This window comes from Protopterus annectens, chromosome 5.part1 (genome assembly GCF_019279795.1).
Source record: "Protopterus annectens isolate FY-2018-M chromosome 5.part1, PAN1.0, whole genome shotgun sequence".
NCBI classification, from domain to species: domain Eukaryota; kingdom Metazoa; phylum Chordata; order Ceratodontiformes; family Protopteridae; genus Protopterus; species Protopterus annectens.
In genome coordinates, this window is record NC_056736.1 from 605331546 (window position 1) to 605359035 (window position 27490).

Here is a 27490-nt window from a genome sequence, read left to right on the forward strand (position 1 = left end):
CTTCCAGTGGACAAACCTCTCAATCTGTGCATTTTCCCCTCTGCCTCTTCTTACAAGAGTATTACTCAAGATAAAGGAGGAAAGACCAAGAGCAATCCTGATTGCCCCAGACTGGCCACGCCAACACTGGTACCCACTACTGCGCAGTCTATCACCAGTGCCCCCCATGGTACCAACCCCAGATACCAACTCTCCTGACTCAGCAGGAGGGACAGTTCTTGCATCCGCAATTGCAAACCCTGAACCTTGCAGCTTGGCATATTCCCTGAATTCTCCTCCAGTAGGCAGCCTAAGCAAACAAGTACTGGATTTCTTACGTGAAGCCAGACAACCCAGTACAAAGGAAATCCTATGCTGACAAGTGGAAAAGGTGGTGTTCCGGGATTCACACTAAAGGAGCGGATACAGCACAGCACTCCTTACCTCTTATCTTGTGTTACCTAGCAGACCTACTCCACAGAGGCCTGTCCTTTTCTTCCATTAAGATCCATGCCTCTGCCATCTCTGCTCATTACAGCACTGAGGCACCTCTCTTCTCTCACCCCTCTCATCAAGCAGATGTTCATGTTTCACTGTTGCAGTCATAATGTTAGGGTAATCTGCTGGCAGGTTGCCCTCAGTCGGCCTGATTAACAAAGTCTTGGGTCCTGCGTCGGTTGCTGTCCCTTATTCCATGACATCAGGTCGTCAGTGGTATAAAACATGCAGCCAACGCCATTTTTATCAGTCTTTCTTGTCGCACGGTGCCCGAAGCAGAAGCAGTTTGCAAGTGCCGGTCGGCCGACTCCTGAAATTTTTGTTTTCGAGTTTGAGAACCGAAGTCTTCAACCTAAAGCTAAGTACCTCGTTGGGGAAACTTTTTCTTGCTCCTTATCGATGTCAGTAAAAGTTAATAATTGTATTACTTGTGGGAAGCAAATACCTCATAAGGATTTTCATTTGTACTGTATTCCTTGCCTAGGCCCTGATCACAAAGTGCCTTGCTGTCGTTTTTGTGCTAAATTTAACCAAGGCACTATTAAGCATCAGTATACTTTTGCATCTAAATGCTTTGGCTCAGGATTTAACTATCCAGAAATGTCATCTGTTAGCAATCCAACTACCGGAATTCACAAAAAACGCAAAGAAAAAGAGACCATTGAGGTCCAAAACCGACGACGAATCTTCTCCTAAGCCAGTCGCCGGTTCACCGGTACTCAGTGAGGCGCTTTCACAGCCCCTGATACCCGCTACTTTTGATTCGCAGGCCTCTACCGAGACCCATTCGGAGTCCGGCATGCCACGAGATACTTCCAAGTATTTAACCTGCGGTTGTCTCTCCCTTAGATGGGTCCGGACCCGCTGAGCAGGCACCGGCTTCTGAGGATGTTTTCAGGCCTAAAGATTTTTATATTAAACTGACGCCATCCTCAGAAACAAGGCCAAAACCAACTTTTATGTCTAAAAAACCGACGCATGGGCCACGTGTTCAGGCCCCTACGCCTAAAAAACAAATGATCAAAATGGCTGAGGATTTAATTACCTTGATCAGGGGTTCCCAACCCCCTCCTGCTAAGAAGCCTAGGCAAGGCACTGATTATGAATCTTCAGATCAGGTTTCCATTTCTTCTGATTCCTCTTCTGATCTGGAATTATCTAGTCCACCTTATGTGGACTCTGATGCAGAAGAATCCATCCCCTCGGCTTCTCTTCCTGAGGATTTTTCTTTTGGAGAAACTTTGCATACCTTAAGAGAACATTTTCACTGGGAGAGTCAGAATTTTTCAGAATCCAAAAAGAGGCTTAGGGATTTCCTTCTTCTTCCTCAACATAGGCCTTTGGCTATACCTCCTGTTCTACATATTGTTGATGATGTTTTCTCAGAATCCAGCATGGCTCCTGATTCCCTGCCTCCAGTTCCTGGTAAGCCAGACAGATATTACAGGGTTCCTGACTCCCACAAATTTCTTTTTGAAAACCCTACTGCTGACTCTGAAACAATTTCTCAGGTTCCCAAGGCTTCTACTGCTAAAAATCCTACCCCTTCTGATAGAGACTCCAGGGCGCTGGATAGGTGGGGTAAAGAAGGTTTACACGTCTGCAGCCCTGGCAATCAGGGTTTTAAACGGTCGATTTCATATGCTTTAAATAGCAGCATGTCATGGGCTTACTTAAACAGAAATGATGTTGATTTCTGACTGTGTGGAAAATAGAGTAACAGGATTTATTGTATTCAGCTGAACAAGTTGGAAAGCATACTTTGCAATGTGGTTTTGATTCCTTGGAGGCCTCTTGCAGGGCCGCTGTAACTGGATCTGTGATAAGAAGACATGCTTGGCTCAAGGAGCAAAATCTGCATGATCATGTTAAAGCAAAATTGTTGGATGGCTCCTTTACAACAGGACAGTTTATTTGGTAATAAGGCAGTAGAAGTTTTGAAAAAGATGGAAGACAAAGCTAAATCTATGCAAACTGTAAAAGATTTCTACAAGTACGGCCACCCAGATTCAGTAGTCACTGGCCTTCTAAGAACTGGTCCTTTCCAGTACCCACCAGAGCTGCTCAGGTCAAACACTGGCACTCCAAAGGCTCCAGGTTTCATTCACAAGGAACTTACAGAACAAAACAGTGGGGTCTCTCTACCTCCAAATCTGGAAGTAGCAAGGCAACCCCCTATGGTAAACAGTCTCAGTGACTTTTCTCTGCCATTTCCAAGCACTTATCTCTTGGCAGCCCCTTTGGGGGGAAAACTAGCACTTCATGCACAAAATTGGCATCTAATTACCCAGGACAAGTAGGTTTTAAATATAATATCCCAGGGATACAGATTTCATTTCCACACATTGCCAATTCCAAACGGATGGCCAGATCTCCCTCCAAATCAGTGGACAGAGGCCCAGAGAGAAGTTATGTCCCTCATGGATATGAGGGCTATTCAACCAGTACCAGAAAAGGAAAAAGGACAAGGTTTTTATTCAAGACTTTTCCTGGTACCCAGAAAAGACAAATCATGGTGTCCAATTCTGGACTTATCCATTCTAAATACTTTCCTGTACATTCCAAAATTCAAGATGCTGACTCTACAACAGTTACTGTCTATACTAGGCAAGGATGCCTGGCTGGTAAAGCTAGACTTGAGGCTTACCTGCATATCCCAATCAGGGAATCTTGCAGATATTACCTCCGCTTCAAAGCAGGCTATTTGCATTACCAGTTCTCTGCACTGGCTTATCTTCTACACCCAGGGTCTTCACAAAGTGCCTGGTACCAGTAATTGCATTTTGCAGACAAAGAAACATTCAAATTTATCCTTATCTGGACGATTGTCTAATTCAGGCAGAAAACAAGGACACACTTCTACAGCATCTGGCATTTGTAAAAAGGTTTCTAACTTGCCTAGGTTACACCATAAACGAAAATAAATCACAACTGGTACCCTCTTAAAAAATTACATTCCCGGGTGCAAGCTTGAATACAACTTCCCAGATGGCTTACCTCACGCCAGACAAACAAATCCAATTGATGACTTACTTCAAGCAGGTGGCCACAAAAACCCAGTTATTTGCAAGACAAATTCTGCAGGCCTTGGGGTTCATGGCTTCCTGCATTCTTCTAATTCCGTATGCAAGACTGCATATGAAGAAACTTCAATGGTATCTAAAAAGCTTATGGAGTCAACATTGTCACAGCCTAGAAACAATGATTCCTATCATTCCTTGCCTGCAGCAAGAGTTCCTTTGGTGGGCAGAGGCCTGTCTCCAAAACAAGGGTCTTTCATTCATTCCACCCCCTGCCACCCAAACCCTGAATACAGATGCATCAGACTATGCTTGGGTGGGGGGGCGCATCTGGCAGGGAGATGATTCAGGGCGAATGGAGCCCAAATCAATTGCACCTGCATATCAACCAGAAAGAGATGCTAGCTGTACAGAATGTTCTGACAGCTATCAAGGACTTTCTTCATCCAGGACAACTACTGATAGACGGACAACACACCACAGTCATGTGGTACATAAGTAGGGGGGGTACCCATTCCTACCCCCTTTGCAGACTTACCATGGCCTTGTGGAACGCAGTCTTGACTTACCAAATACAGCTACAAGCTCAGTTTCTGCCAGGAAAACAAAATACTCTGGCAGTCGAGTTAAGCAGAAATCTTATGGAACCACATGAATGGAAACTGGATCCGCAAATCTTCAGAATGTTGACACGCAAATGGGGGAGCCCAGACATAGATCTTTTTGCCTCACCCCAAAACTATCAGTTGGACAAATTCTGCACAAGAATTCATCACAAAAAAGCTTGGAAAGTGGATGCTGTATCCTTCAGCTGGAAAAACCTTATCTGTATATGCTTTTCCCCCTCTGCCTCTGCTCTCCAAAGTCTTACTAAATGTCAGACAGGAAAAAGCAAAAATGATTCTGATTGCTCCAGACTGACCCCTCCAACACTGGTACCCACTCCTACGCAATATGTCACACCTTCCTCCGTGGTATCTGCCTCGGACACCTTATCTACTGTCTCAGCAGAACTTTCAAATTTTACACACACATCTCCAGACTCTGAATCTTGCAGCATGGCTACTCAACTAATTTCACCAGTTACATCTCTCAGCAAACCTGTGATGGATGTCATTTTGGAAGCTAGAAGGCCTAGCAGTAGAAAATCTTATGCTGATAAATGGAAAAGATTCTGTGCCTGTAATCAGGCACAAGGAATAAGCACAGAAATGCCCGATATTCCTCAGATTCTGCAATATTTAACTGAGAAGCTTCACAAGGGCTTCTCTTCCATAAAAATCCACGCCTCTGCCATTTCAGCTCATTACAACACAGAGCCTCCCCTCTTTTCTCATCCACTGCTAAAGCAGTATCTCAGAGGGGCCAAAAATGTAAGACCTCCCAGGAGAGCACCAACTCCTGCATGGGACCTCAATTAAATTTTGTGTTGGAAAAACTCACCCTGCCTCCTTTTGAGCCAGCTGCTACTGCAGACATAAAATTTTTCTCTTGGAAGACAGCTTTTCTTTTAGCAGTCACTTCCGCTGGAAGGATTTCAGAACTGCAGGCTCTCATGGCAGTGGAGCCTTTTTATTATTTTCTACCTGGACAGGGTAACGCTCAGGACCAATCCATCCTTTATGCCCAAAGTGGTATCCAACGTGGCTCTTAATCAGACCATTCATCTGCCAACTTTTTTCCCAAATCCACAGAACATGGGAGACGGATTCTGCATTCATTGGATGTACACAGACAACTAAGATTCTACTTAAACAGGAGAAAATCTGAGCAACTACTGGTGGCATTTGCTGCAGGGGCAGAGGGGAAAGGCTATCTCAAAGTAGACAATTTCAAAATGGATAAGCCATTGTATACGTTTCTGCTACATGCATCATGGTAAACCTGTCCCCAAGGGGATCAGATCCCATTCCACCAGGGCTGCATCTACTTCTGCAGCCTTTCTCAGAGGGGTTCCTACCAAAGACATTCTAGAAGCTGCTACCTGGAGTGCAGTTCATACATTCCCCAAGCATTACCATTTACCTCTCTTCCCTAAACCCAGAGCAGGCTTTGCAACTGCTGTCCTGCAGGGCCTTATAGCTGCTCCTAATACTGTATAATTCCATCCTCCCAACGATAGCTTTGGGATTCTACCCAAATGTAATGACTGCAACAGTGAAACATGAAGAACATAGTACAGTTGTGTACTCTCACCATAAATGTAGCTGTTCGAGTGTATTCACTGTTGCAGTCATGGTTACCCACTCGCAAGTCCCCTAATTTCCTGTCTTTATACCTCTTCTTTCTGTTACTATGCTCAAAAGCCTTCTTGTTGTATTTGCTTTTATTTGGAGTTATATTTTTTGTGTTCTAAATTACATGCATATATATATATATATATATATATCTGTATATTTGTTATATATATATCTGTATATTTGTATATATATATCTGTATATATATATATTTTTTTTTTTTTTTTTTTTTTTTTGTTTCCCATTTGAGGATCACCTGACATCTGGGGCAAGAAAAACTTATTAAAATGGCATCGGCTGCATGTTTTATACCCCTGACGACCTGACGTCATGGAAGAAGGGACAGCAACCAAAGCAGGACCCAAGACTTTGTTAATCAGGCCGAATGAGGGCAACCTGCCAGCAGATTACCCTAATGTAATGACTGCAGCAGTGAATACACTCGAACGTCTACATTTATGGTAAGTATACACAACTGTATTTCCTTGAGAGAGGCTAACAACTTAAGGCCACCAAGAAGAGCCCCAACCCCTGCTTGGGACCTTAACTTTGTGTTGGAAAAGCTCACACTACCCCCCCCCCCCCCCTTGAGCCTGCAGCATCAGCAGAGTTAAAATTCCTATCTTTGGAAACAGCCTTGCTTCTGGCCATCACTTCAGCTAGAAGAGTGTCTGAGCTACAAGCAGTTATGTCTGTGGAACCCTTCATTATTTTTCATGCTGACAGGATCTCACTCAAGACCAACCCAACTTTCATGCCTAAAGTGCTGTCCAGTGTGGCTCTCAACCAATCTATCCATTTGCCCACCCTTTTCCTTAATCCTCAAAATAAGGGGGAAAGAATCCTGCACTCTTTAGATGTGCACAGACAGCTCAGATTCCACCTTGGTAGGACTAAGCCCATTAGGAAATATTACCAGTTGCTAGTCAGCTTTGCACCAGGGGCACAGGGCAAGGCCATATCAAAGCATACCATCTCCAAATGGGTAGCGCACTGTATCCATTTCTTTTACAAACACCATGGGAAACCACTCCCTCAGGAGGTCAGAACGCTTTCCACTAGGGCAACTTTAACCTCTACAGCCTTTCTCAGAGGAGTTCCTACCAGGGACAATTCTGGAAGCTGCTTATGTTCTGTTTATGCTTTCACCAACTGTCTTTTCCAAATCCAGGGCAGGCTTTGCAGCAGAAGTCCTGCAGGGCATACTTGCCAGTCCAAACTCTTCTTGACTGCCTCCACCCATTATTCAGCTTTGGGAATCAACCCAAGTGTGATGACTGTAACAGTGAAACACGAAGAACAATAGTACAGTTATGTACACTTACCGTAAATGTAGATGTTCAAGTGTGTTCACTGTTGCAGTCTTGGTTTCCCACCCGCCAGCCCCCTTGTCTTTCTCTTTTTCCCTCCTTACAGGGCTGTTGCTATTTACTTTTTACTAGTGGTATTTTATTTTTCACCATAACTTAGCTCCCAGTTTTGGGGCTCCTGACATTTGGGGCAAGAAAAACTGATCTAATGGTGTCGGCTGCCTGTTTTTATACCTCTTGACCTGACGTCAGTCTTATAGCGAAAGCAACCGATGCAGAAGTACTAAGCCTCTGGTATTTGGTCCGACTGGGGGCTACCCCTGGCAGGATAATCCAAGTGTGATGACTGCAGCAGTGAATACACTCGAACATCTACATTTATGGTAAGTGTACACAACTGTACTTTCCTCCACTTCAAAACCAGGGAGTGCTAAGCCACCCCCTTATGGAAAGAACTCACAATAACTTTACACCTCCATCCCCTACCTCTGCCCACCTGCTTATGCCCCTAGGAGGAAAACTCTCCTGCCATGCCAAAAACTGGGCCTCTTATCATCAACGACCGATAGGTTGTCAACATAGTTTCCCAAGGATACAAATTTTATTTCTGCACTCTACCTACCCCACAATGATTCCCAGATCTTCCTCCAAACCAGTGGGCAGAGGCACAAAGCCAAGTCCATTCCCTGCTCTCCATGAGGGCAATGCAGCCTGTTCCTGCAGACCAGATAGGCCAAGGTTTCGATTCCAGGCTTTTTCTAGTACCCAGAAAAGAGGGCACCTGGCACCCATTCCTCAGTCTATCAATTGTAAACACCTTCCTGGTGATACCAAAATTCAAAATGCTCACCCTCCAGCAGCTTCTTCTTATACTATCCTAAGATGCTTAGTTAGTCACCATAGACCTAAAATATGCCTATCTACATATCCCACTTAGGGATTCGTGCAGGAAATATTTACGTTTCAAAGCAGAATCTATGCACTTTCAGTTCTCTGTGCTTCCCTTTGGCTTTTCCATTGCTCCCAGAGTTTTCACAAATTGCTTGGCTCCAGCCATTGCTTTTTTGCAGTCAAAGGAATATTCAAATTTACCCGTACTTAGACGACTGCCTGATTCAGGCAGACAGTCAGGAAAAGCAGTTACAGCACCTGATCTTTGTAAAGCACCTACTGACCTCCCTGGGGTACACTATAAACAAAAAGAAATCCAAACTAGTACCCACTCAAAAAATTGTATTCTTGGGAGCAAGCCTAGACATAGCATCCCAGATGGCATTCCTTATTCTAGAAAAAGAAGCCTGACAGGCTATTTCTCTCAAGTAACCACCGGAGCCCAGTTATCCACAAGGAAAATCCTGCAAGCTCTAGGGTTCATGGAATCCTGCATTTTACTCATTCCGTATGCCAGACTGAGTATAAGGAAACATCAATAGTACATAAAAAGCCTTTGGTGTCAACACTCTCAGGACCTGGAAACTATCATACCTATGATACTTTGTCTAAGGAAAGATTTTCTTTGGTGGGCAGCAGCATGCAACCACAACAAGGGTCTTCTCACAACCCCATGCCGCCCAGACGCTAACCACAGACGCATCAGATTATGCCTGGGGCACACACCTTGACGGCAGGTACATTCAGGGCCACTTCAGCCCAAATCAAATACATCTGACATCAACCAAAAAGAGATGCTATCTGTTCAGCACAATTTGACAGCTTTCAGAGCCTTCTCTCCCCGGGGCCTCTACTGATCAAAACAGACGAAACCACAGTGATGTATTACATCAACAAGCAGGGTGGACCTCACTCTTATCCCCTCTGCAGGCTCGCTACGACCCTTTGGCACATGGCTTCAGCCGTGCAAATTCACCTGCAAGCACAATTCCTGCCAGACTCCCAAAACTCTCTACCTGACAACTTAAGCAGAAACCACCTAGACCCACACGAGTGGCAGCTAGACCACAACACCTTCAACCTTGTAACCCAGAAGTGACCTTTTTTCATCCCACAACAATCACCAGCTCAACAAATTCTGCACCAGGGAGCCTCCCAGCAAGGCCTGGAGAGTGAATGCCTTATCCTTCCAATGGGTAAACCTCTCGATCTGTGCATTTCCCCCTCTACCTCTCATTTCAAGGGTACTACTCAAAATAAGGGAGGAAAAACCAAGAGCAATCTTGATTGCCCCTGACTGGCCACACCAGCACTGGTACCCACTGCTGCTCAGTCTGTCACCCCTGCCACCATGACACCTTCTTCAGATCCCAACTCTCCTGACCCAGCAGAACAGAGAATTCATGCAGCCACAATTGCAGACCCTGAACCTGACAGCCTGGCTTATTCTCTTACCTGTCCACCAGTTACCAGTCTAAGCAAGCAAGTCCTGGATGTTATACCTGAGGCCAGATGCCCCAGCACTAGAAAATCCTATGCTGACAAGTAGAAAAGGTATTGTACCTGGGTCCAAGCTAAGGGAGCTGAAACAGCACAGCCCTTCCTACCTCTCACCCTGGATTACCTAGCAGACCTACTACACAGGGGCCTCTCCCTCTCTTAAAATGTATGCGTCTGCCATCTCTGCTCATTACAGCACGGAGCCACCTCTCTATTCTCACCCTGTCATCAAACAGTTCCTAAGAGGGACTAACAATTTAAGGCCACCCAGAAGAGCTCCTACCCCAGCTTGGGACCTTAACTTTGTGTTGGAAAAGCTCACATTGCCCCCCTTTGAGCCTGCATCTTCAGCAGCGTTAAAATTCCTTTTGGAAAACAGTCTTGCTTCTGGCCATCACTTCAGCTAGAAGAGTTTCAGAGCTACAAGCACTCACGGCGGTAGAGCCCTTCATCATTTTCCATGCTGACCTGGTCTCCTTCAGGACTAACCCAACTTTCATGCCTAAAGTGGTATCCAGTGTGGCTCTCAACCAATCTGTTAATTCGCGCACCTTTTTCCCTAACCCACAAAACAAGAGGGAAAGGATTCTGCATTCTCTAGATGTGCACAGACAGCTCAGATTCTACCTGGGTATGACTAAATCTTTTAGGAAAACGGACCAATTGCTAGTCAGCTTTGCAGCAGGGGCAGAGGACAAGGCTATATCCAAACAAATAATCACCAAATGGATAGCACACTGTGTCGATTTCTGCTACAAATACCACGGGAAACCGCCCTCTAAGGGGATCAGGACACATTCCACCAGGGCAACCTCCACCTCTGCAGCTTTACTCAGAGGGGTCCCTACCATGGACATCCTAGAGGCTGCAACATGGAGTTCTGCTCATACCTTCACCAACCATTCCCAGCTCCCTGTCTTCTCCATAACCAGGGGAGGCTTTGCAACCTCAGTCTTGCAGGGCATCGTAGCTAGTCCCCATTCTTCTTGACTGCCTCCACCCTTTTCTTCAACTTTGGGAATCAACCCGTGTGTGATGACTGCAACAGTGACACACGAAGAACATAGTACAGTTGTGTACACTTAACATAAATGTAGATGTTCGAGTGTATTCACTGTTGCAGTCCTGGTTTCCCACCCTCCATCCCCTTTGTCTCCCTCTCTGTCTCTCTCTCTTCCTCACAGGGATTTTTGGTGTTTATTTTCTACTGGTGGTGTTCTTCCACCATAACTTAGCTCCATGTTTGGGGGGCTCCTGACATTTGGGGCAAGAAAAACTGATGTAATGGTGTCTGCTGCCTGATTTTATACCACTGACAACCTGATGATGTCAGTCCTGGAGTGACAGCAACTGACGCAGAAATACTAAGCCTCTGGTATTCGGGCTGACTGAGGGCTACACCTCGCATGATAACCCATGTGTGATGACTGCAACAGTGAATACACTCAAACATCTACATTTATGGTAAGTGTACACAACTGTACTTTATAACACTGGCTAATCTGTCTCCTCGGATCAGTACTCATATTGTCATTAGATCTGATTTCATCTAGGCTCTCCTCTCCATTCCTTGAGAAGTTGTCTGGTAGGCATTCTAGACCTCCTTCCACTACTTCCTCTCTTCGGTCATCAAGAAACCTTTCCAAAATAGACATGAACAGGATGATGAGAAAGTTCCTCAGAGGACAAAAACAGTTGGGGGTTCTTCAGGTTCCTACCTCTTATGGGCCTGAGAGCCGATGACTGACCACTTCCCCCTTGATTTCTTCTTCTCCAATCTATTCTTTCATTTTGTAGCAGTAGGATCCAAGATCCCTGGGTGTGTTGTCTTGCAGATGTAAAGATTATTGTATCATCGACTCTGATGGTTCCCCTGAGATGATCAAGCGCCAAGTGTCTTGAACCTGAAAGGGGCCTGGAATTGACTCCAAAGTTTTCTGATCCATCTCTTCCCCTCTGATTTTCAGCTCTAGATAGCTGTGGTCCAACTTTTTCGAGTGTAGCACTGACAGGTTTGCAGGAGCTCGTGATCCGAAAGATGTCAGTTTTAGATCAGTTGACCTCTGTGTCTCTTGGGTATTCCACTTTCAAGGTAGTGGAGAAGGGTATTCTCTTTGCCTAGAGAACAGACATCCCTGTCCTTGTTGGATCCGTCCTGAGCCTGAATTGTGTCTTCCACTGGGACAGCCAGCCCAAGCATGCTTTCAGTCAGCCATCAGGGCATTATCTCTTCTGATATTTCCCCTGAGCTTCTCACTGAGGAAGTCTTTTATAAGAGAACGTGCAAAAGGAGGCACTTAGATTTCCCTGCAGGAATCTCTCACTGAAGACACAGATTTTGATGGAGGATGGGTCCCCCAGACCGCCGCCTAATGATTTCTCCTTTGAAGACGTCCTGGAGCTCATGAAATAGAGGTGTTAGGTCTTCCAATACCACCTCTCAAGAGGAATTTGTGTTTCTGGAGGTTTTTGAGTCTGGCCCTTCTGCTTCCTGGGTGACCCCCCCCCCCCCCCCCAGCCATTGAGCTTGTCAACCTTGTTTGTCAATGGGCATAGAAGGAGCAAGACATGATTGATCCAAATCTTGAGAGACCAGATAAGATCCTTGCCCCTCCTAAAGACCATGCACATTGGAGTAAGGGAGTCCATGTTGATGGAGCTACAAGAAAGGAAATAGCAGAGTTCACTCTCCATCCTCCTAACGGGGATTCTAGGCAACTGGACAGATTTGGGAAGCCTATCTATAATTCAGCGATCTTTGCACTTTGTTCACCTAAGTATTTGACACATTTTACAAGACTGCAGAGAGAGATTTGGTAAAGGAACTTACCAAATATCTTTCTGGGTCCATGTCCCCTGAGGATGGAAACAAAATTTCCACAAAGTTGGCCACTCTCCAGTCGATCTCTGATTCGTCCCATGTGACGAAGGTACCTCACAGGCAGCGGGTTCAGGCATCGCCGTTGGGAGACATACCTAGATGCGCTTATTTGACTTTGTGTACCATTTAATTCTTCGTTCATCAATGCACCCTTTGATGGGTGATCCCTTTTTGGCCCCAAGGTTAAGGGTAGACAGATCTGAACAGGTGTATGTTTCTGTACTCCACAAATGCCCTTCTCTAGAAACCAACTATGTGGTAGAAAGATGTGGTTTAAAAATGTCCCAGGGTTCTTTCCAGACTAGTATGGACATAGTTACCCCAGAGACGGGGCGAGGGAGGGGACTTGAGTGGAAGACACTGCCCTTGCAGCAGAGGGGGTCCGCAGAACCAGGGATGTGGAGATTCTCAGATAGGCCTTATCAGTGCTTCTGAAAGGAGGTCCAAGTTGACTGCATGTTTCTCCAGTTCCACCGATAAACAGCCCAGGCTCTCCTCCCCCATCCATCACATTAGATCTGCAAGAGTAAATGGAGATGATTTGTTTTATGGGCCATCAACAAAGACTTGTACCCTTTTTCAGCTCCTGTTCTGGCAATCCTTGAATTTTATCTTCATTCTTCAATGAAGGGTCGTTTTTCAACAATTAAAGTTCAGTTAGCTGCTATTCTAACTTCCACATGGGCGAAGATAACTTTACTTTAACCTCTTCTAAACTATGCAAGGCCTTTCTGCTTAGACTTCCATTAAAATATCCTACTCCACCTTGGGATTTAAATATAATGCTTCGAGACTTGATCTCTGCTTGAACCTTCGGCTAAAGCTGACCTAAAGTTCTTATTTTGGAAAACCGTTTTTTTTTGTGGCTGTCACATCAGGTAGAAGAGTATCTGAACTACAGGCTGTGTGTTCAAAGCCTCCTTATCTAATTTTTCACAATGACAGGGTGCCATTGCAAACTAACCCATTATTATTTCCTAAGGTAGCTTCTGAGTCAGATATTAACCAGGTTATTAATCTTCCAATTTTCTTTCCAAAATTTTCAGACAAGGAGAATACACGTTACGTCTGTTGGATGTACACAGACAACTTTATTTCTATTTTCGTAGAACCAAGGACTTCAGGAAATTTGACCAGTTATTTCTTTCATTTTTTTCCCACCAGACTAGACAGTCCAATTTCTAAAGTTACATTGGCCAAATGGTTGACTGATTGCATAACCTTTGTTTATGGTAAATTGGGCTTATTTTTACAAAACCTCCTAGGGCCGATTTCATGAGATCTCTGGCAGTTTCTTCAGCCTTTTTGTCCATAGCATCTTTAGATGATATTTGTGCATTTGCAACCTGGGCTAATCCACGCACCTTCGTTGCTCATTGCAAGTTAGATTTGGTCTCTAGGAACAGAGCAGCGTTTGGTTCAGGAGTGCTTCAGAATGTCTTTCCTTTAGGTTCAACCAGTGTTTTTATTAAGCTGGCGACTTTGTCCCATCAATTAAGGAGCTAATGAAAATGGCATCACCAGATTAAAATGTTATGTTCTTACCCTAATATTCTATCTGTGTCATCCATTTTCATTCTTCCTCAACTCCCTCCCCTTCTTATGCTTAATGAAGAGATCCAAGAGTGATATAGGAACCTTTGTTTCTTGTTTGAGCTCCATTTTCCTTTCTCCTTTTCTATCACTGCCTTTTACATCTAAGAGCAGCAAACTCGATCTGCGGTACATTAGGTTGGTACATTATGGGTAAAGGGAGTTGCTCAAGAGTTCTAGGATCCTGTGATCTGGAAGAAGCAACCAAGTTTGATCCGAGTATCTGATCTGAACCCATCAGTTGAGGAAGAATGAAAATGGACAACACAGATGGGACATTATGGTGAGTGTATAGCTTCTTATTCTTTTTTCTTTATTAAAATTAACTTACTTTTTAACCCAAACATAGTGCAATCAAAGATGATGCTACAGCATTCCAAATAGTTGTGGCCACCAGGTTTATCTTTGAAATTCTATGTAACAGTATTGCAAACCAGTGTTTTAGTTGGGTACTTAGCATTGTTTCATGTCTGCGTTATAAACCGGTTCAAGTAGATAGTTCATTATTTAAAATTAGTATCGTTTGGAATATTAATTGTTTTATTGATGCACTGCATGAAATTTGTTTGATTTTTCAGATGTTTGTGGTTTGTTCTGGAAATCCTGATGGCAAAAAATGAGAATAACAGTCATGCATTTATCAGAAAAATGGTGGAAAACATAAAGCAAACAAAAGATGCTCAAGGCCCGAATGATGTGAAGATGAATGAAGTATGTAGTGGTTTTGTATTCTGTGAGTTCATCTTTGTTTCTATAGTAACTCCTCTCACTGAAAATCGTGAACAGAAAGATGTTCATGTGCTTAATTTCTTGTGCTTAATGCCCTAGCTGTCTATATTTTTCATGTTGCTGTCAGGGTAGAGTTCAGCAGATCTTATTTTGAGTAGAGTTTTATCTCCATTTGTAGCAAATTTGTTGTTTGGCTAAAGTTAAACTTTTCAAAAATATGCTGGACACTGCCCCAACTGTGTGATACAGGGGTAAAACTCCAGCTGCTACCCATATGACCCAAGGTTGATATATGGCTGGGAAAGCTGGAAGAGTCAAGGAGGGGTGAGTGAAAGATACCAAAGTTGTCAGCTTGCTTGCTTTGGAGGCAGGATCGTGGCGTTTCCTCCTGTGGGCACATGACAAAGTGGCATATGCTGATTCTTTGAGGATAAGCTTGGGGGTTAGAATGTGGATACTGTTTCCTTTGATCTTACTGTAGAGCATCAACATCTTTTTAACCTGGCTCCTGATTTTGCTTCTAGGTTCTGCATTGTTTGCACAAGATTTCAATGATTTTAATATTAGCACATTGGATGACCAATTTGAAACCTTTGTAGGAATGTCTCTCATTGCTTTTTTATTCTTTAGACTGAAAAAAAAGTACAATTGTGCTTCTTCCTTTTTTCAGGTAAATAGACACGTTATAAGCAGTCCAGGTCTCTCTCTTGACAGCAGTGACAATGCAGTCACTACTGAGCTTCATCCTTAGTAATTTGGTCTGATGGTGGCATGTCCCATTGTCTCCCATTATTTTGGCTTTTCATTTCAAGGCTTTCTGTTCTGACTTCTTCACAGTGATTGATGATGCTGGTACAGTTTTTCCTTCAGGAAAAGACTCCTTGATCACTGTTTCCATTCACATTTTGTACAGAGCAGGCCTACCATTGTGGTGGTGGTGGTATTTACTAAAACTGTCACCCCCCCACCTCCATACATCTCAACCTTCAGACAGTAGAAATAGGAGCAAAGGCCCTCAAAAAGTAGGTACAATCAGTCAAAAGTATGGACCTCTAATTTACATAAAATGGAATACCAACTAGCATCTAACTCTTTCCACTTACAGTAGGAATTTGGGGTACTACTCAGAAGCACATTAAAAAAAAACAAAGTAAAAAAAAAGAAAGAAGAATACAAGTACATTATCAAAGAGACATTGTAATATCTGTGGACGTCAGTAAATTGTATTGTGAAATTCTATCATGCAAGGTAATTTGTTTATGCTTTGGTAAAGAGGAGATAATTTGTGTTAGTTTTCTTTAAATTATTGTTGCCACTAGGATGTTAGTCTTATGATATTGTTTTCTGTTTGCTAGACAACTTCAAAGATCACAGCTGATGAAGGAATTTCAGAGAATTGTGAGAAGGGGTAAATCCTGTGCAGGGGCAAGTCAGGCCTGAAAATAGGAATGTTTATCTGAAATAGGGACAGTTGAGAAGTCTGCATACCCTCCCCCATGAGCACATGCTGATGGTTATGTACCACTAGTAAAAGTGAAGTTTTCATTGGTTTGCATCATCCTGGCAAAAAGAAAAAAATCATTCTTTGCAGGTTTTGAAATATGGTTTGTGTATTCTAGCGTACTGAAGTTGACAGTCTTTTTTTTTAGCAGAATAGGTACATTTCTCACAGGATCATATGATGGTTACTAGGCTAATGGCCCTAGGGCCTTACAAGCCTAGCCAAGTACAGGCCTTGTTCCCAAATGGAAGAGGTTTTCTGTCTGGTGTCAAAAACGTAGTTTACAACCACTGTCTGCAGACCCACCAGTGGTCATGTCTTACCTGTGTGAATTGACGAGAAGTGGCTTGTCATATTCCTCCATCAAGGCACATTTATCTGCCGTATCAGCATGTTTACCTTTGACTCTTCACTTGGCTTCCAGGTTGGTTGGAAGTCAAGCTATTTCTGAAAGGGGTTCTACATATCAGACCTCCAAAGAAACCTGTCCCTCCCACTTGGGATCTTAATTTTGTGTTAGAAAAGCTTACTTTAGCTCCCTTTGAGCCAGCTAAGGACTCTTCCCTATAACACTGCACATGAAAAACTGTCCTCCTGGTAGCTATCACCTCAGTCAGAATGGTCTCTGAACTGCAGGCCCTAATGGGATCACCCCCTTTCACAGTCTTCCTTTGGGATAGGGTTTGCTTTCCTACCAACCCATCCTTTTATGCCCAGGGTAGTGAATGAGCTATCCTTAAATCAGGCCGTCAATCTCCCTACCTTCTTTCCTTCACCAGAATCCCATAGTGAAAAGATCCTCCACTCTTTGGATGTGCACAGACCGCACAGGTAATATTTGACTAAGACCAAGCCCATCCGTAAGCCAGATAGGCTATTTATTAATTTCCTGTCACCCAAGAGCCTTGGGCCATCCTGTTTCCAAGCAAACTATTTCCTCATAGATTTCTAGAGCCATTACCTTCTGCTACACAGTCAATGGGAAAAATCTCCCCTTTCCATTTAAGGCACACTCCACTAGGGCTTTTTCTTCTTCTGGGGCTTTCTATAAAGGTTTAGATTCAGCTTCATTTTGGAGACAGCTACATGGTCATCTGTTCACACCTTCACCAAACATTACAAATTGGATACCATTTCTAGGTCAAGAGCAGGATTTGCCAGGTCTATTCTGTATGGCTTTATGGAAAATATCTTTGTTCCTCCTCTCAGTCCTTCTGTTGCATGAGCTTTGGCATTCTCCCTCATGTTATGGATACTGCAGCATATGAATAGAAGGGCATAGAATAGTTGTATAAAATCTTACCATAATTATAGATGTCCTCCTCTTCTGTATGCTGCAGTATAGTCCCCCCCCCCCCCTGCCGCCTTCCCCCTGATTACACTTCCTTTAGGTTGATTCTTGGCAGCATTCAGTTCTGAGGCAGGTGTGTGCTGACGTCTGCTTTATACCAAACGTCCATTTATGGCTGATGTTCGCAGAGTGATACAGGCCGTCACACGTACGTAAGCAGTAGCATTTAACTTTGGTAAAACAGCCAGATATATGAGTCAACCGGAGTTGGACTCCCACATTATGGATACTGCAGCATGTAGAAGAGAAGGAGCTCTATTGTTATGGTAAGATTTTACACAACTATTCTTTCCTTGACAAAGCCAGGAATTGGGAATTGTTATAAACTTGAGCATTGCACCACCATAGGCCCCCAACCCTATGGAAAACACTTCCTAAAATAACAAAAATGAGCAGGTGCTTGCAGTGATGAGGAGAATGTACAGGAATAACTTGAAACAGTAAATTAACACATTGCTTTCACTGTATTCGCTGCATCAGACCCAGCTAATATGTTCACAGGAAAGAATATAATTCTGTAAAAGAAGACCCCAACAATTTCTCATATGATACATACGGATATTTAAAATGATTACAAGGCTTTCTCTTTTACCATTTCCTGATAGATATTTGCTACAACATGAGCAAGAGTAGATATTGTTATTGGCTCATTCCCCAACTTAGACTGCTTCTGCTTTGCAAGGGACTGTGGTCATATGATGATGTTCCTCCTTCTACCTATGTTTAAAGCATGGAACATCTGTGCTCTGGCCTAAGGGCAAACTTGTAAGATAAACTCCAAAACTGTTGGCGAGAAAACTATAGGACCAACCCACAAGTCCAGCCTACTGTTGAACAGTTCTAGAAACTGGGAACACCTAATATATGATAGGAACCTATTCCAACAGGTAGCAGTTCAAATGTCGGCAAGCCTGTACTGTTTGACAGTTTTAACAACTGGAAGATGTTCTTCATCTCACATTGCTGCAGTCCTTACTTATGGGTAGTTCGCTGTCCTCGGTCGGCCCGAATACCAAAGTATTAGGCTGACGTCGGTCATGGGCGCACAGCCCTGACATCAGAGCGTCAGGGTATAAAAGCGCATGACCGACGTCATATCCTCAGTCTTTTTTGCCGCATGGTCCGATGCAGAAGCAGCGTTGCAAGTGCCGCTCGCTTTCTGAAATTTTTCGTTGGAGTTTCAGACATACCAAGTTGGGCTAAGTACCCCGTTGGGGAGCATTTTTGTTTTTTCTTGCCTCAGTTATTTACCGGATGTCAGAAAAAGTGAATAATTGTATTTCTTGTGGGAAGCAGATACCGCATAGAGATTACCACTCGCTTTGTATCCCTTGCTTGGGACCGGAGCACGACGTAGGTGGGTGTCGGTTTTGTGCTAGGTTTAATAAGCGCACTATTAAGAGAAGGCTAGATTGCGCTAGGTTAGTCTTTGGCAAACGGTGTAATTATAATATGCCGTCGGATCCTCCGACGCCCGCTTCCACGAAGAAGCGTAAAGACAAATCTGTAAAGCCTAGGCAGGATGATTCGTCCATTTCGGACGCCGGTCCTTTAGAGACTGCAGTGGAACAGGTGGATCCGGCTGAAGTTTCTGTTGAGTCTCGGGGGAAACCTTGATTTTACAGGATGTGGCCTCACAGGAGTCAGGTCAGGCTGAAGGGGCCTCTCAGGTTACTATTCTCCCTTCTTTGCCTAAGGGGTTAGGCCTTCTGCTACTGTTTCTAGGGCTCCTTCTAAGGGCAGGTCTGTTTTGCCTTCTTCTGGAGTTAGTTCTGGTTCTTCAGGGTCTGTACCTAAGAAGCATATGCTTAAAATGGCAGAAGATTTGATTACTTTAATTAGAGGTTCCATGCCCCCTCCTGATAAGAGGCCCAGGGTAGAGCCAGAGTTGGAAATTTTGGAGCAGGCCTCAGATGATTCTGAGTCTTCGGCTGAAGATATTCAAGATTTTCCTCCTTATTCGGATTCCGATGCAGAGGATTCTACTCCTTCTGCTTCCTCCAGAGGATTTTTCATTTTCAGAAACCTTACACTCTATGAGGGAACATTTTAAGTGGGAAGGACAGGATTACTCAGATTCCAGAAAGAGGCTTAGAGAGTTCTTGTTTTTACCACAGCATAGACCCTTGGCTATTCCTCCTGTTTTGGATGTTGTTCAGGATGTTTTTCGGAGGCCTCATTTAATCCAGATTCTATGCCTCCTGCACCAGTTAAACCGGACAGGTATTATAGGGTACCTGAGGCTCATAAATACCTATATAAGAGTCCTAGGGCGGACCCAGAAACTATTAGTCAGGGGCCTAAGGGTGTTAGGGCTTCTGTTGTAAAGAATCCGGTTCCTCTAGATAAGGAAGCTAGAGCTTTGGACAGATGGGGTAAGAAGGTGTACACCTCTTCTACTTTAGCAATGAGGGCTTTAAATTGCCAGTTTCATATGTTGAAATATCAGAATTTCCTCCTTTCTCAGCTAAAATCTAAAGTGGATGCTTTGGCAGAGGGCATAAAGTGTAAAGAATTGCAAGATTTGGTGCATGTTTCTGAACAGGTGGGGAAACATTCTTTGCAGTGTGGTTTTGATGCTTTGCAGGCTTCTTCTAGAGTGGCTGCCACTGGTTCAGTTCTTCGTAGGCATGCCTGGCTTAAGGATCAGAATTTATCTGAGCATGTTAAGTCTAGAATTCTGGATGCCCCTTTACAGTCCGAAGTTTTGTTTGGTCCTCCTGTGGAGTCTGTTTTGAAGAAAACGGAGGACAAGGCTAAGTCTATGCAGACTGTTAAAGATTTTTTGCAGGTTCAACCTCCTAAGTTTAGTAGAAATTGGCCTGCTAAGGGGTGGACGTACCCTTCTTCTGATTCCCAGTCTAGGGGTAGATCTAGGCGTGGTAGGGGCAGAGCTCAGAGTACCTTTAGGCCTAGAACATGGAGTTCGCCTGCTCAATCTGCTGGTGAGGGTAGGGGCCAGTCCTTTCGTAAACAGGCCCAATGACCTGCATTTTCAGCTGCCAGATTCTTTTTGCCTGGCAGCTCCTTTGGGAGGAAAGCTAGCTCTCTTCAAGCAAAATTGGTTTTTAATCACCCAAGACAAATGGGTGTTGGACATTATAAACAAAGGTTACAAGTTTTATTTCCATACATTGCCTCCTTTCAAAGGTATGCCAGACATTCCTCTTCGGCAAAGGATGGAGGCTCACAAACAGATTTCATTACTTCTTCACATGGGAGCTATACAGCCAGTACCTCCTTCAGAAGTGGGTCTAGGGTTTTATTCCCGCCTGTTTCTAGTACCAAAGAAAGGGAACACGTGGAGACCGATTTTGGATTTATCTCTCCTCAACACTTATTTGGACATTCCGAAGTTCAAAATGTTGACATTACAACAGCTTTTGCCTCTGCTGGGAAAAGATCACTGGATGGTAACTCTGGATCTAAAAGAGGCTTATCTTCATGTTCCTATCAGGCCCAGTTGCAGGAAGTACCTGCGTTTTCGAGCTGGGAATTTACATTATCAGTTCTCTGCATTGCCCTTTGGCTTATCTACTGCGCCCAGAGTGTTCACAAAGGTTCTGGCTCCAGTGATAGCCTTTTTCAGGATGGAAGGAATACAAATTTATCCTTATTTGGACGATTGCCTGATTATTGCACAAGACAAGGACGAGCTTCTTCAGCATCTACAGTATGTGATGGTAGTGTTAAGATGCCTAGGGTATTCTGTGAACGAAACAAAGTCCAGTCTAGTACCCTCTCAGGACATGTGCTTTCTGGGTGTGAGACTGAATACAGCTTCCCAGATGGCCTTTTGACCCCGGACAAACAGAAAAGTCTTTCACTTTATTTCCATCAAATGTCTCTACAGTCCAGGCTGACTTCAAGGACAGTCCTTCAAGCCTTGGGGTTCATGGCATCTTGTATTCTGGTGCTTCCCAATGCCAAATTGCATATGAGGAAGCTTCAATGGTATCTCAAAAATCTATGGACACAACACTGCCAGGATCTAGACACTGTCATTCAGATAATACCTTGCATTCAGAAGGAATTTTTGTGGTGGGCTCAGGAATGTCACCTAAACAAGGGACTCTCTGTGACCCGACCAGAGGCGAGTCAGATTCTAATGACGGATGCCTCGGACAAGGCTTGGGGAGCACACCTCAATGGAAAATGGGTGCAAGACACGTGGCCTGCCAAACTTCAACATTTGCATATCAACTTGAAGGAGATGTTAGCAGTACAATTTGCATTGATGGCTTTCAAGGATTTACTTCACCCAGGGCAGGTGTTGATTCTAACAGACAACACAACTGTCATGTGATACATCAACAAGCAAGGGGGAACTCATTCGTACCCTCTTTGCAGACAAGCGATGATTTTGTGGGAGACAGCTCTCAGTTACAACCTCAATCTTCAGGCAAGATTTCTACCAGGAGCACAGAACTCCTTAGCAGATGTATTGAGCAGACAAATAGTGGATCCTCACGAGTGGAAATTGGATCCTCAGGTATTTCAAAAGTTGACAGTGTCATGGGGAACTCCAGACATAGATCTGTTCGCTCCTCCACTAAATTACCAGTTGCCAAAGTTTTGCACAAAAAGGTTTCATCCCATAGCTTGGAAGGTGGACGCTCTGTCATTCAGTTGGAACAATCTTCATGTATATGCCTTTCCACCTCTACCTCTTCTGCCCAAGGTTCTCTTGAAGGCCAGACAAGACAAGCCATCCATGATCCTGATAGCACCGGATTGGCCTCGACAGCACTGGTACCCACTACTGAGGAGTTTGGTCCGAGAGCCTCCATGGCCTCTGCCTTTGATTCCACACCTTTTGTCTCAGGAGGGCAATCACTTTCTCAATGTCAGAATTCAGTCTCTGCATCTAATGGCCTGGCATATTCTGTTTTAGATTCTGGAGGTTCTCAGCTTCCACAACAAGTTTTGAATGTTATTTTGGAGGCCAGGAGGCCTAGTACAAGGAAAGTTTATGCTGATAAATGGAGGAGAATTTTATTTGGAGCAAAGGAAGGACTTTGATGTTTCCAAGCCTAATTTGAGTGCTTCCTTACAATATCTTACTGAGTTATTAGACAAAGGTTTGTCCTTCTCCTCCATAAAGGTTCATGCTGCAGCCATTTCGGCTAATTATGACTGTGACCCTCCTTTATTCTCTCATCCTTTGTTTAAGCAGTTTCTCAGAGGGGCAAAGAACATAAGACCCCACGTAGAGCTCCTACTCCTGCTTGGGATCTCAATTTTGTGTTGGAAAAGCTTACTCTACAACCTTTTGAGCCTGCAGCTACTGCCGAGTTAAAGTATTTGTCATGGAAAACTGCTTTTTTGTTGGCCATTACTTCTGCAAGAAGGGTTTCTGAATTACAGGCCCTTATGGCAGTGGAGCCTTTCTTGATTTTTCATAAGGATAGGGTATCTTTGCGTACTAATCCTTCCTTTATGCCTAAAGTGGTTTCTAGTGTGGCCTTAAACCAAACTATTCATTTGCCTACTTTTTATGCAAATCCTCAAAATAAAGGGGAGAAGATTTTGCATACTTTGGATATTCACAGGCAGTTGCGTTATTATTTGAGCAGAACCAAGGAGTTCAGACAGTCTCAGCAGTTGTTTGTTTCTTTTGCTTTGGGTTCACAGGGTAGACCTGTTTCAAAACAAACTATTTCTAAATGGATTGGGTTTTGTATTTCTTTTTGTTATTCCCATCATGGTAAGGAGATTCCGACTGGAATCAGACCTCATTCCACTAGAGCTACTGCAACTTCTACTGCCTTTCTAAGGGGGGTAGCTACAAAGGATATTTTGGAAGCAGCCACTTGGAGTTCAGTACATACTTTTTCTAAACATTACCACCTTCCTCTGTATTCTAAGTCTAGGGCTGGATTTGCCACTGCAGTATTACAGGGCATTTTAGCAGCCCCTAATGCTTTATGATTTTGCCAACCTCCCTTTCCCGTTGCTTTGGGATTCTACCCATAAGTAAGGACTGCAGCAATGTGAGATGAAGAACATAGTACAGTTTTGTACCTACCATAAATGTAGATGTTCAAGATCCACATTGCTGCAGTCCAATTTTCCTCCCTCCTTCCCCTCTGTAGCTTAGCATGGTTATATGGTTTGGGTGATGGCTGTAGTTGGGCATATCTTTTGGGAAGGTACTCTGTTTTTTGGCTGTGACCTTTCTTTTAGGGCCTTCTGACATCTGGGGCAAGAAAAGACTGAGGATATGACGTCGGTCATGCGCTTTTATACCCTGACGCTCTGATGTCAGGGCTGTGCGCCCATGACCGACGTCAGCCTAATACTTTGGTATTCGGGCCGACCGAGGACAGCGGACTACCCATAAGTAAGGACTGCAGCAATGTGGATCTTCGAACATCTACATTTATGGTAGGTACAAAACTGTACTTTTTTTATGCATTCTCTGATGTTCATGTAACTTCATTCCCAGTGTGATCCTTAAAATAGGATCATTCATATCTTTGTAGCCCAAACATAACCTGCTTTTCATATATCAATATGTATTTGAAAATAATCCTAAAGCTTTAAGACACTCGGGATAAAAGATTTCCTTGCATGCTGGTGTTTTCCAGGAAGATTTCCTAATAGCATCATCTAACATTTATTTATTTATTTATTATTATTTTATTTTATTTTATATTTGTTGACCGGGCTAGTCTAACTGGATATATGTCCATTTTCAGTAGAGGCCCGGGGAGAAAAGCTCCAAGCATGAACAGTGACAAAGTTAACAATACATAAAAAGACATGTAAAATCACAATACAGAGGCAGCATTGGTCAAAAGAAAAATTATAATAATAAAATTATAAACTATAAAAATTATACTAAAAATTATACTAAACACAATAGTAGGTATGAGGAAAACCCAATTAAGAGAGAAAAGCCTTTATATTTTATCCTCTTACTATGAAGAAAAGAGTAGTAACTAGATTTGGGGGCAAAGGTGAGAGGAGTAGGGAAAGGGGTAAGAGCAGGAAGGAGAAAAATATATCAGTCTGGGTTAGCACATGGACAGAGCCAATGAGTTTTAAGATGTTCTTTAAGATGTTTTTTAAATAGAGAAGTAGAAGCAAGGGTTGATAATTCAGAAGAAAGCGGATTCCAGTTTTTACCTGCTGTGTTCGAGAAAAGTGAGTCACCAGCTTTGTTAGATTTAATCGAGGAAACTAGGAGCTTATTAACAGAGTGTAGTGTAGCTAGATTTTTATGTGGTGTAATCATATTAGTGAGGATAGGGGTGTTGGGGTGGTATAGGATCTTTTGAGTGATGAGTAATTGTTGACAGAGTATATGGTTGTGCAGTTCTAGCCATTCAAGTTGTTTGAGGTTGAGGCAGTGGTGAGTTTTAAAGGGGGTGCATGTGATGAATCTAGCTATGCTATTATAACAGGTGGAAAGTTTGGAGAGGTTGTTTTTAGATAGGTTAGTATATATAGCAGAGGCATAGAAAAGGGTAGAAATGAGCTGGGTCTGGGCAATAGTTTTCCTGGCAGATGGGGTAAGGAAGGGTTTAATTCTATAGAGGGTACCAAGTTTTTTGTTAACAGACTTTATGGTGGAGTTGATGTGGTCATTGTAGTTGAGACGATTATCAATTGTTACACTTAGTAGGTGGGCTGTAGTGTCTGGGGTTATGTTGGTGGCATTGTTAGAGGTTACAGAGAAGAATGGATTAAGTGATTTATGAGTTGGAGTAAAAAGCAGTAGTTTTGTTTTTTTTTGGGATTTAGGAGGAGGCAGTGTTGCATAAACCAGTTTTCAACATTGTGAAAAACAGTTTGGGTGAGGGACTGGAGAGAAGCTATATTCTTAGCTGTACAGCTTAAGGTGGAGTCATTTGCATATTGATTGCAGGTGGCTTGAGGTATGTTCATGTGTAGATTGTTAATAAATAAGGAAAAAAGAAGGGGACCTAAGATAGAGCCTTGGGGTACTCCAATATTTACTGGAAGTAATGAAGACAGATTCTTATCCCAACATACTGCTTGCTATTTTCCAGATAAGACCTAAACCATTGTAATGCTTGTGGATCGAGAGAACCGGCCTTTAGTTTGTCTAGAAGTAAGTTATGGTTAACCATATCAAAGGCTTTTGACAGGTCATTAAATAGTGCAGAGGAAAGAGAGTTATTGTTATGATTTTTATTTACAGAGTCAGTGAAGGATAATAGGGCAGTCGTTGTGCTATGGAAGCCATGTTGGCAGTTTGCTAGTAGGTTATTTTGTAGTAGGTGGTTGAGTAGTTGTTTGTGAATACATTTTTCCATTGTTTTAGCTAATGGGGAGAGTAAGGCAATAGGTCGAAAGTTAGAAAGCTCAATAGAAGATCCACCTTTATGTAGAGGGATGATGTGGGATACTTTCCATATGGTAGGGATTTTGCCTTCTGAGATAGTTCTGTTAGTAAGGATAGAGATGGGATAGTCTGTGGCTTTTGCGGCAATTTGTAGGTATTCAGATGGTAGACGGTCAGCAGAAGGGGTGCAAGGTTTCAGTTTTTGAAGTAGCTTACAGATGAGAGATGTAGGTACAGGTTGTATTTGAAAGGTAGGAGATGAAGTCTTGGAGGTATTTAGTGGGGAAGCAGTAGAAGGAGGTAACAAATTGGCTAGGGTTTGAATGGCTTCTGTAAAGTAGTTAAGGGCATCAGGGATCCGGTTGGAGTTATGGTTGAAACCTGCTGGGGCAGGAGTAGTAGAGTGACCTGGTTGAAGAAGTTTGTTTATCCCTGACCAAAATTTTTGTGGAGTTTGTTGACTGGTTTGTTGGAGGTGAAGGTAGAAGTCTTTTTTGTCTCTAAGAATATCCTTCTTGGTGGCATTTCTTAACTGTTTAAAGTGGAGGTGATCTGATGGACATTTGTTAGCTCTCCATTTAGCCCAGATTTTATTTCTGAGGAGCATCTTTTGCCTAGTTTGTTTTGTGAGCCATGGGGCAGATTTGGTTGTTATTCTAGTAGAGCAATAAGGTGCATGGTAATCTAGGATTTGAAGAAAGTTAGTGTTAAAGTAGGTCACAGCCTCATCAAGTTCAAGATGGGTCACTGGTGACCAGTCACATGCTTGCAGTTCATTTAGGAAGCTGTCTGGATTAAAGAATTTTTTTGAGCGGGAGGTTTTGAGATTGAGTAGTTGGGATGTGGACTTTTTGTCTAATAATGTAGGTAAGCATATGGTCGCTGATATCATCGGGAAGGGTTCCTGGAGTATAAGTTTCAGGGTGGCTATTAATAAGAATCCAGTCAAGTAGTTTCCTTACTGCTAGGTTTGTGGATTCTAGTAAGAGTGGTTATTAATTGTGAGAATCCAAAGAGATTTATGTGGTTAGTAGGGTTAGGGAAACTGCAGGTGGACCAGTCGATGTTAGTCACCCAGTACAATGGTCTCCTGGGGTAGTTTGGTAGAGAGGTAACTAAGTAAGTTTTCAAGAGTATTGGTATTGTTACCTGGGGGAGATACATGCAAATTAGATAGATTTGGACTTGTTGATTTGGAGTTTGGCAGTCAGGATTTCAGATATGGTGTCTAATGATGGAAGCACATTAAAGGGAGAAATTTGGAGATTAGATTTATGGAGAATGGCTATACCTCCACCTTTTATGGTTTTACGGTCACATCTAAGGATATTATAGCCAGGAGGGCTAATTTCCTGGTCTAGAGTAGATGGTTTTAGCCAAGTCTCTGTAAGATATAGAATATCAAATGAGTGCACATCAAGGAGTGCATGCAGGTGGGAAATGTTATTGTTAATACTTCTAATGTTAAGGTGAGCTATCAGGAGGGAGTTAGGTGGTTTTAGTTAATGTAGAAATCATAGGCAATGTTAAATTGTCAAGATTATTGGTATAGTCAGTATTGAGGCCAGGGTTTGGATGAATATGACCGTCTAGGACAGGGTGTTGCTGGGGATATTGTAGAAATTTAAGGATTTTGTAGAAATTATTAAAATTCTTTTTGGTTGTGAAGTAAGTAACGTCCGTAA

At 43.2% G+C, this 27490-nt stretch overlaps 1 protein-coding gene across 2 annotated transcripts in view; it reads left to right on the top strand.

Annotated features, from left to right (window-relative positions):
* PDS5B (PDS5 cohesin associated factor B) overlaps window positions 1–27490 on the top strand; it is a 3703643-nt gene that overhangs the window by 2830959 nt on the left and 845194 nt on the right. For both annotated transcript variants that reach the window (XM_044073218.1, XM_044073219.1), the window contains exon 27: window positions 14489–14621. In XM_044073218.1, coding sequence (XP_043929153.1) covers window positions 14489–14621 — 133 coding nt within the window. The remainder of the gene's footprint in view (window positions 1–14488; window positions 14622–27490) is intronic.